Consider the following 11484-nt stretch of genomic DNA (forward strand, 5'->3'; position numbering starts at 1 on the left):
AATCAAAATCAGCTTTATTGGCCAAGTATGATGACACACACAAGAACTTTGTTTCCAGCAGATGTTGTCTCTCCAATACACATATATGGTGGAAGCAAGATATAAACATCATAGTCTGTGGATTACATACAATAATATATACATTAGTCACTAGTTAATAGGTCTAGTGTTTGGGATTTTTCATCAGGGAGATGGCCTGGGGGAAGAAGCTGTTTTTGTGTCTGGATGTTTTTGAGCGTGGGGCTCTGTGGCGTCTGCTGGAGGGGAGAAGTTGAAAGAGGCTATGTCCTAGGTGTGTGGCGTCTGACATGATTTTCTCTGCCCGTTTCCTGGTTCTTGTGGTGTACAGGTCCTGAAGCGTGGGCAGGGGAGCACCAACGACTCTCTCAGCTGTCCTGATTGTTCGTTGCAGTCTGTGACGTGTGACGTGGTTGAAAATTTGGGTGCACCTAACTTTTGTGCTGGTGCGCCTAAGAGAAACTGTTAGGCGCACCGGTGCAACCAGTGCAAAAAGTTAGTCTAGAGCCCTGCTTTAGAAGTAGGTATATTTTTTGCATTACAAGGTGACAAGATGAGCAGTGATGCCTTAAAATGAAAGCAAAGTGCAAACRGAAAGCTCAGAAGATGAACATTTAAAAGGTTTAAATTCTGCTTGACTTTATACTGTCATTTTTAAAGTTATTGCTCAATAATCTGGGCCTYTTGATTTATTTATTTATTTGGTGGCATAGAAGGGAATATAAGGATATGACTACCTGGCAGTACAAAGGGTTTAGACACACTTTGAAGGCAGTGTTGAAGGCATCTTCATTTTTGTTTGCTTTAGGCACAGAGTAAAGAACCTCTGGCCTCCGAACTTTATACACTCCTTTTCATCTGGTCCGCCACACAATTTCAAACACACAAACAAAAATTAAACTCAATGTGTGCATTTCAAAGAAGATGATCAAGTTTAAATCGTGTATTTTTTTYCCTTAATCTCCTTGAATTTTTCAGATTGTACCTTGCTCATATTTTAGTTCCAATTTGTATCGGTTCCATGAAACCTCCCAAGGCTGAAAACATATTCAGCATCTGTGATGGGCAGCTGTGAAAGCACCATTTTAAGTAGATCTTAAAAAGCATTAGAGAAGAGATGAGCAGCCATTGCTCATTTGAAAAGGGGATAGTTATGGATGAAAGGATTTAAGTGAACCCATGGGTTTTCCTGTAGAGCCTTTTTCCATATTTATCTCTGCTAACCACCACTAAGGATTATCATCTAGATGCAGATAAAAGGTGAAATGGTCACTACAGAGACCAGATCTTAATACATTTACGCCTGTCCGCTCTGAAAACTTACGTATTGTCTCAAAATGSGATTACAAGATTGGCTCATTATTGACTGTGCTGCTGCTGTGTCCACTCTGCCTGGCTGCTCCTGTAGCACTACAGCCAACACCCTCTACAGTGTATAAAAAAGGGGTCTACAGACAGCAGTAGATTAGGACTGTTGGGTCTGCAAACTGAAAATGTTTGGTTTCCTGGTGTTTYCATGTGACCAACTGCAAGAACATGCAGCCAGCAGAGGACATCCAGCYAAATATAGGCCTGCAATAAAAGGGTACACAAGCACACGATTGAACTCAAATCCCTATTCTTACACGAGGAAATATGTTCACAACTGGAAAGAAATTTGGTTATGTCAAGTCAGTTCTWTTTTGATCTTCAAAAGCTGTTAACATTTTGCCTTGATGGTACACTAAGGAAATTACTTGGATCTTTTGGGGGGGTTTCCTTTGTTTCCAAAACTTTATTATTATTATTATTATTTTTTTAATTAAGAAAACAGAGTAAGTATCATCCCACACATATTGATCATGAAAAGAGCTGCAACAATTGGTTGATCAAGTATAAATAGGTGGCTTCTCTAAAACAGTTAATGATAAAATAGGTGGTTTTGAATTCTTTCTACCAAACCTTTGTTTGGATGTTGGCTTATCTTACAACGTTGGTGATTCATTTTCTKAGACTGAGTTCCAAACTTCAAACTAAAAGATGTATTTCATCCATAGGCTACCTGACACTCCACTTCAGTAAAGATATTGATTTTCTTTTTACTAGATGTTGTAAAAGGTCAGTGGTCTGATGAAAGCATTTCATTTCAAATAACATCTGACAGAAGCTCTTAGCCAATATTTAAAGACATGTGCTTTGGAGACTATTCAATTCCATTCACTGGAGCCTTAATGAAAACTTAATGGACATTTTGGCAGGTCAGTGGTATTATGTTACTGACCCAGTGCTGCTTCGTATGGCTCCATAACTCAGGATGATGATGCATCTCTGTTTGACTGCAAACACCCTGGGAGTCTATTCTTATTCATTAGACTGTGTCCCACTTGGCCACCGACTTCTCTTTGACTGGATAATGTTTGGTCAGTGAGGTGTCCACAAGGAGTCATTATTCAAGTTGAGAAAAGCTCATTACCCTAAGTGATGTCGGGAGTGGGCAACTGAGCTTGGTGGCCCTTGGGAATGGTGTGGTGTATTCTGAGAACTAGGAGTACCCCGAATACCTGTATGTGGTGTAAATATAAAATATTACTGGTCTTGCCATTGCTATCATTGGAGGACTTGTTTGGTCAGTGAGAAGAGATGCTTGTTATTGTATTGTTTTGTGTCCAGTGTGATTGTATACACGGTGGACATCCTATCGACAGCTTGTTAGCTCCCCAGCAAGCAAAATATTGATGGTGAAAGGGCTAAAATCAAGTTTTATTGCTTCTGCCTTCCAACTAAATGAGGTCTGAGTCCATTACCAGGTATCATTTTAAACCTGCTACTAATGACTTCCCCAGAGCTAGGAAAAAAGGGGGACGCTCCATTTCCCCTATCTTAAGTGTCCTTCCCTTCACTCTCTGAACTCACTGAAGTACAGAGTACAATGATTGGTGGCTGGGTACCTGATATGAAGCAGCTATTGGAAAGGTGTACAGACACAACAAACATCTTATCGCAGTGTTAATGACGGTTCAGAAGTGTTGTCTAAAAGTTGGATAAAGCAAAAGCCTATATCGGGAGGATACAGAAACATTATCAGAGAAAATGTATTCAGTTTTCCCCTCAGGAATCACCGCTGTCTCCTGCAAGATAAATTGTGCCGAGGCAACCCTTGGTGTATTTGCAGGTAAAATAAGGGAAAGGGAATAATTTTCTCCTTGAAAATGTAAGAAGTTGACACGAAAATGTAAGAAGTTGACACAAAACCATTCATTGTAGAATCTTAAAATTCCACGCTTTGCTCTTTTTTGCCCCCTTAGGTTAATGCAACAGGTCTAGCACATAGTCTTTCTCTCATCAGGGATGGGGTCAAAGGTAGACATTTACCTGAATTTTGCTGTATGCACATACCATACCATACCATACCATACCATACCACCTTTATTTATAAAGCACTTTAAACAGCACAAGGCCAACCAAAGTGCTGTACAAGAGACAGACACAACAGGACATAGTTAAAATTACAGTAAAATATACAGTCAAAATACAAATAAAAAAAACAGATAAAATAGGAAAAACCATTTTGTTTGAAAACATTTTCCCCCTGAGTATTTTATCCACTTAACTCTGGGGTTAATGTAAACTATGGCTTCCCYTTTTCTTCTGCAAAGTTATAATAAAATTCACTAAGATAAAATGGTTGTGTTTGTCACACTATGTGACCCATCACATAGAACCAAGGATTAAGTTGCAAAGTGGTATGTGGAGAAATCATATACCACAAGAATGGACTGTTTTTATACAGCTCCTTTCTACCCAACCATAGTGCTTTAAAACACAATCTTTGCCCTCATTTAACCATTCACACAGCACTCTACTATGTCTCTTGTCACTATATATTATTCTACAGAGACTAATCAGTGCTTTAGATCACATCCATACACTGGGACACACATCAGAAGCAATGAAAGGTTCAGTGTCTTGCCCAGCGACACTTTGACATGTGACTGAATAATGGTGGAATTGATTCCCCAACTATCTCATTGGAGAGTGATCACTCTAACCACTCACCCACAGCAGCCCCAAGTGCATTGGTTAAAATGTTTGCAACAATTGTTTTATTAAAATATAATGACATACCATATCTATCTTAAATAAAATATCTGTAATGCCCCTCTGAATAAAGCAGTGTTGATCTTAAACCAAACTTTGATTAATTGCCTTCAACTGGATGACAGCAGCTGATGGGAAACTACATTCATAAATAGCATAAAAATAAACAATATACCTACTGTATTTAACTTCTCCTAATAGTTTAAACTGTATCTAGGCTCTGTTACAGAGACGAGCCATGTCTCTTTTTTTACCCCATCTTTCTTGTTGAAGTTATAATTAAGTTGCATGAACTGAAAAGTACGTTTTATGAAAACCTTGGCAAAAGACATCAAACTACAGTTTCTAACAGTGCATTGGTGTAAAGCTCATCAGAGGTGTCGTACTTCGAGTGTTGCATCACAGAGCCGTAACCTAACTTAAGTGTTGACAGGTGCACACTTCCAGTAAATGTGAGGCATGTTGTGCTTTGACAAAAGTCTTTTACTTCACTTTCTTTTATCTCCTTACCAATTAGAGATGTAGATCTGACAGGTTACTCAGCCCTGATAAATCTTTCTTATTCAGGATACGCTCCAATGCTCCTGTAGCTTGGAGTTTGCACTCAGACACCCACACTGCATCACACTGTTGGGTGCTTGAACTGGGTCACATTGTTGTTGATGCCCTGCTTCTCTACGCAACAATAAACTCTCTCTGCCTTGGTTCTGTAAGCCCGCCGCTAAGAGGCTGAAGTTGGCAGCTCTACAAAAGGATGTCTATCCACCGCGTGCCCCTCCAAAAACATCCGTCACCCATTAAATCTGTTGTCACTGCAAGTGCATTCAACTCTTCGGCTATCTCGTTCCTTCTTTTATTGGATCYGTTTGTCTTTTAGGAGATTTTCGTCCTCTGTAATCCAAATGATTGTGTCCACTTTCAGCTCTTTCACATTGATTCTCTTATCCCTCTGAGCTTAAATGGATTCGGTCTTGGCCATGTTTGACTGTGTTTTGCATGTGTTGTCTGGATTAAGACGAGCTGACAGGCGAGTCCTTAGTGATTGAGTCTGAGAAAAATAAAAGTGAAGGTTTTTTTTTTGTTGGCTTTGTATAAAACCCAGGAAGCTGTACTAAAAAAGCCTGTGGCCATTTGCCAAAGATTTGAAGAAAGCAGCACAGACAAGGGTGGCCTAGCTACGTTAGTACCAGCATTCTTCAGGTTTTATACCAAGCACCTGTTACTGAGTGGCACAATTCTTTGCCTCTGTTTTACCAATATAATAAAGGGCTTTATTATAAGAGCTAAGATTACATTAGGCAGTCATTGACATGCTTTTAAACCTTAAGATGTAGTCTAAATACAGATTTGACCTTGAGTCACTTCCAACTAGGTTTGCACATGTAGCATTTATAAATAGATGACAAGTGCACTTACATGTGGCCAACATTGTGGCCTTGGTTCACAGAACTCATGCTTATGTTGGTGTTTCAGGTGGTTAAATCAATGAGTTTGTAGGGTTAACATTAGCTGCTCCACACTACYTTCCACCATTGGGCTCACRTGYGTGCCTGCTAGTAGTGTTGTACACAAAAATRCATCACCATGCGGTGTTAATGGAGTTAATTGGAAAGTGGCAAATGTTCATAGTGTGAATGCTTAAAAAGCACTAAAACTATTGATCTTTTTTTTTCTTCCACACATTTTTCACCACATATCTTGTTCTGCACTTGTTCTGTTTCAACAATTAATATTTCAAAAAGTTGAGCTCCTTTAGGACTGTCCAGCTATGACTTTTGGTACATCAGCAATTTGTAACTTTTAAGCTAATTAGCTGTTTAAGCTGTATTTTTCCTCGTTTAAAATTAGAGCTCTTTTCAACATCTTTGAAACCCTTCAAATCTTTGTTGTGCTCTATACCTTTTTGTTCTAGTTCTGTTTTTTTTTTTTTTTTTGCTTTGTGCTAATTTCAGCTTTCTTCTGCTTCTATTATGCTGAACCTTTTTAGCTTTTTAGTTATTCAATCATCATAACTATTCAGCAAAAATCTTTCAGCATTAAGCATTCACACTGGATTTTGTAGGAAATGGTATTTTTCTAGTTGTTGACAGTTTTACTGACAGTTACTTGCACACAATATGATTTTGCTCAACCCTACTTCCAGCATAAACATTGTAGATAGTAAAACATAGAATTCCTGAGTCAAAACATTTTTATTGTTCATATCAAACTTTCTTTATTGGTGCATTGAAAAAAAAAACAGTTTTTTGTATTTTATGCTTGTTTGGATACTAAAGGTCATGAATATTTTGTCCAGAGAGGGCTGCAGATTTGTTTACCAGGGCCTGACAGTAACCCCCCTGACCAGATGTGAGCAGGACTTATTCAGCATCTTTTTTAATATTCATGTCCCTTCACCTCCACAGGGAGCTGACAAAACCGTAAAAGGACCGAACGGCCTCACTGCCTTTGAGGCTGCTGAGACTGAAGCCATGAAGGCGCTGCTCAAGTGAGACMCCACAGTATCGGAGGCTGGACAGGTGGATGAACAGGTGTACAGATGGATGCAGTGGTCCCCTGACAGAAGATGGACCCCCCTCCCCCTCCTCTTTTACCCTCATCAACCTCTGTCTTAACACTGCTTTTGTCTGTTTGTTGGATGTTCATTTGGTCTGTCTGGTGATTTTCCTTTACCTTTAATTTTTTTTTCTTTGCTTTTCCCCAAGTTTTTTGGGAAAGTCTTTTCTCTGCCTTTGGCCTCTGTCTGTAAGGAGGACATTAAGTCTCCCTCGGGGACCAAATTCTAGAGAAATCCTGTTGAATTTGAATCCTAAAACACTGTTCAGGCTAGAAATCAGACTACACCATAAATGCAGGCTCATCACTTAAATGTGCATCTTAACTTCCGCTGTAAAAAAAAATAAAACAAAATGCTCAATAGTGTGTTAATATTTTCCACAATTTTATTACAAGTATTGTATGGCCAGAGCTTKATCTTGTGAACTAATTGCACTGTGCTATACTAGATAGAATAATAAAGAACGGTTGTAATGTTTCATTATGTAAAAAGAAAATCCTATTGTATTGCTTCTTTATACTTTATTAGACCAAACTGTCTCACATCCCATCTGGAAACTTTTGAAATGTTGGGTTAGAGAATTCAATAGGTCACTTTTTTTTCTTCTTAGCCCTATATCACTCCACATATCAAATTTGTTTGGCAAGTTTGCTTTATTAATAAATTTAAAATYTATGTTCTTTGACCAATCATCATGCTGGTTAACAAGGAGAAAAAACTTGAATGTTGTAGTACTGCTAAATTCCTTTTGAAATAATGCTAACAGCACATATTAGAAACTCTAGAAAGGTMATTTCTTCTTGGAAGTGGGGTTTTTAGAGCAATGATTCTTTTTTTGTTGCRGAGTTCCTTTCTGTTTTATCGACGGGCTCAAGGTTGTGTGAATCATGGGTAAACGGGTTGAAGCTTGATTTTTAGGGAGGRAGGGTGGGTGTTGATGTTCTCCTTGCCTTGGATTTGGTTTGATGCCCTGCCTGTTTTTTTTGCTGCATGTCAAAACTGTCTCTGCTTTATGTTATAAAATGGTTGCTGTCCTCTCGGTTGCTTTCAAATGACATACTAGTATGTAATGGACAAAAAAAAAAAAGATGCTCTCACTGGCTTTGTTGTGACAGAAGTCTGTAAAAAACGAAATAAAAAACTACATATGAAAAATGTGTTTTTGCCATTTGAATATGTTTAACAGGGATGGGTAACTTAAATGATGGAGGGGGCAACAATTCTTTTTGACACATGGCGCGTACTCAAATGTAATAAAACTGCCATTTAAAAAAGGCTTGTATATATGTTTATGAAACCAACATACAGTGCCGTAACATATTTCATGTTCAAATGCATGTATAGCAGTTTTATTGTTTAATAAATCCATATTAAAGTGGAAGAAAAACACTTTAGCAAGCTGAAGTACAATGACATAAGATGCCTTGTGTGCCCGAGCGCCATCTAGTGGCAAACTTTGTCATCACACCCCATTCGGCACAATTTATAGTGCTTTAATTTATATAAAATAATTCTAAGAGGTGCTTTGGGTGTTTTTTTATTTAATAAATATAACATTATACATTGACGGGCCGGACCGAAGTCACTCACGGGCCTGATGTGGCCCACGAACCACTTGTTGCCCTGCACATAACATTTAAAAAAAAAAAGGCATTTTCTTTAATATTTGACAATTATGCCAGTGTTGGTGTAGGGGGATGCTCATTACCATCAAAATTTATCAAGGCACATTATCCTTGGATTTATAGCATGGTTGGCTAAATGAGAATAAACTTTTTGAGAAAAGATGACATGTATAGATTAGAGTTTTTTTATTTTGTATTTTTTATTTTATTTTTAATGAAGGTGAATGTTGTGAGCCCATTTCCCAGAATTCAAAATCAGCTTTGCACAAAGGACAAAGGTGATTTCAGGAGACAGCCTCCAGTTACAATAGCCAATTATGAACCTGGTACAGGATTACAAGGATAAAATGTCCAATCATGCATATATTTTTTTCATTTTTCTGCTCATTTCTTGTAAAGAGACACCGGCTTCCACTGCTATCCAGTGTCGCTGAATCTGATAGTAATTTGTCAGGACAGGAACATCGTGCTGTTTGACAACTTCTGCTTTTGTTAGTCTTGAAGCCTTGAGTGTTCTAATCCGTATTTTCTGAATTTATGCAACTCTGTTCCAAGTATTTAAAAAAAGCCTCTGCTAGCTCTAATCTCTGTTGTACTTGTATGTCGCCCCCAAGCTTTTCTATTAGAAAACAGACTGATTTAGCCTCCCAAAAGAGTCGTCCACATGTCTGGACTTAAATCAGCTGTATATGATAATAAGATCTCTGATACATAAAATATGTTTTTATTCATGGGACTTTAATTCCCAGTAGAGGCTTCCATTATTTGTATGAATGCAAATTTAAAGAAATTTAGCTTTTATAATACAAGGTGGAACACATTGCCTTTTTATTTCGAAGCTTTTAGACATTACTGCCTTATACGTGTTTCTGGAGTCAGCCTTCAGAACATCCTAAACTACAACTCTAAGATGGCTGTCAGTACTTTGTATGTATACAGCTAGGTTCAGTGGCCCAATTCTGTTGTGAGGCCATGCTGTTGTTAAGGAATGCAATATGTGTTATGTCTTTGTGAGGCCTTCCTTGAAAAAAAAAATTCTAATACATTGCATACATTCTAAAACCCTCTATTGATGATGCCTTTCCAGATACAGCGGAAAAAATAAGTATTGAACACGTCACCATTTTTCTCAGTAAATATATTACTAGAGGTGCTAATGACATGAAATTTTCACCAGATGTCGGTAACAACCCAAGGATCCATACATACAAAGAAATCAAACCATAAATGTCCAGAAATGAAGTTATTTGTAATAATGTGGAATGGCACAGGGAAAAAGTATTGAACACACTTACTGAAATTTATCTAATACTTTGTACAAAAGCCTTTGTTGGCAATGACAGCTTCAAGACGCCTCCTGTATGGAGAAACTAGTGGCATGCATTGCTCAGGTGTGATTTTGGCCCATTCTTCCACACAAACAGTCTTCAAATCTTGAAGGTTTCGTGGACCTCTTCTATGAACTCTGATCTTTAGTTCTTTCCATAGATTTTCTGTTGGATTCAGGTCAGGTGATTGGCTGGGCCATTCCAGCAGCTTTAGTTTCTTTCTCTGAAACCAACTGAGAGTTTCCTTGGCTTTGTGTTTGGGGTCATTGTCTTGCTGAAATGTCCAGCCACGTTTCATCTTCATCATCCTGGTAGATGGAAGCAGATTTTTATCAAGAATGTCTCTGTACATTTTTCCATTCATCCTTCCTTCAATTATTTGAAGTTTGCCAGTACCATATGCTGAAAAACAGCCCCACACCATGATGTTCCCACCTCCAAACTTCACTGTTGGTATGGTGTTTTTGGGCTGATGTGCAGTGCCATTTGACCTCCAAACATGATGTGTATTCTGGCATCCAAACAGTTCAATGTTGGTCTCATCTGACCAGACTATATTCTCCCAGTATTTCACAGGCTTGTCTAAATGTTGTGCAGCAAACTTTAAAGGAGCTTCAACATGCTGTTTCTTCARCAGTGGAGTCTTGCGTGGTGAGCGTGCATACAGGCCATGGTGGTTCAGTGCATTACTTATTGTTTTCTTTGAAACAATCGCACCTGCTAATTCCAGGTCTTTCTGAAGCTCTCCACAAGTGGTCCTTGGCTCTTGGACAACTCTTCTGATAATTCTTTTCACTCCTCTGTCAGAAATCTTGTGAGGAGCACCTGGTCGTGGTCGGTTTATGGTGAAATAATGTTCTTTCCACTTCTGAATTATGGCCCCAACAGTGCTCACTGGAACCTTCAGAAGTTTAGACATTCTTCTGTAACCGATGCCATCATTATGCTTTGCAACAATAAGGTTGTGAAGGTCKTGAGAGAGCTCTTTACTTTTACCCATCATCAGATGGTTCTTGTGTGATACCTGGCCATCATTTGGGACTGAACCAGCTGATATTAACTTGCACTGACAAGGGGCAGGCTTTCTTTCTAATTACTGAGAGAGTTCAGCTGGTGTCTTGGCTTTCCATGCCTTTTTACACCTCCCTTTCTTCATGTGTTCAATACTTTTTCCCTGTGCCATTCCACATTATTACAAATAACTTCATTTCTGGACATTTATGTTTGATTTCTTTGTATGTATGGATCACTTGGGTTGTTACCAACATCTGGTGAAAATTTCATGTCATTAGCRCCTCTAGTAATATATTTACTGAGAAAAATGGTGACGTGTTCAATATTTATTTTACCCGCTGTATACCCTGTCAATTCCATTGGTTTTAATGCATCCCCATACAATCAGAGAGGCAGGCTTTCACGCTGTGTTAATAACAGGCTGGTCTTTCCTCTTTAACACAGAGGATACGGTGTCTGTGGTTTCAAAAAAAGATTTGCAACTTTTCATTGTGTTAAAATTCTTCCCAATAATTATGCACAGGAGCAGTACTGGTGCCCACGTTTAGCTGACAGGACAGAAGCTGATTCAAAGTGAAAACTTGCAAAATAATTGCTTTAAAGAGGAGCATCCACTCTTCAGAAGTGAAAATTGCCAACGTGTTGTGTCACTTCACTCCMACATCCCTGTAATTCAGCCAGTCACTTCAGAAACCTTAAAGATGTTGAGCAGAATTTTAAAACCCGCATGCATTAGAGCCTCGCCCGTCGGCGCGACTTAAAAGCGTTAATGGATAATCCCGCCGAGGCCATCCGTGTGTTGGAGGCAAACCGGAGGAATCCACAGAAGGTGTGTGACAGAGCTGCCGTGTTCGGCAAATAGTTG

At 38.7% G+C, this 11484-nt stretch overlaps 1 protein-coding gene across 1 annotated transcript in view; it reads left to right on the top strand.

Annotated features, from left to right (window-relative positions):
- The window catches only part of mtpn (myotrophin), a 17393-nt gene extending 9584 nt beyond the window's left edge, over window positions 1-7809 (top strand). Inside the window, exon 4 of the mRNA XM_014020662.1 lies at window positions 6501-7809. Coding sequence (XP_013876116.1) covers window positions 6501-6587 — 87 coding nt within the window. The 3' untranslated portion in view covers window positions 6588-7809. The remainder of the gene's footprint in view (window positions 1-6500) is intronic.
- The last annotated feature ends 3675 nt before the right edge of the window (window positions 7810-11484 follow it).

This window comes from Austrofundulus limnaeus, unplaced genomic scaffold, assembly GCF_001266775.1.
Source record: "Austrofundulus limnaeus strain Quisiro unplaced genomic scaffold, Austrofundulus_limnaeus-1.0 Scaffold262, whole genome shotgun sequence".
Lineage (NCBI taxonomy): Eukaryota > Metazoa > Chordata > Actinopteri > Cyprinodontiformes > Rivulidae > Austrofundulus > Austrofundulus limnaeus.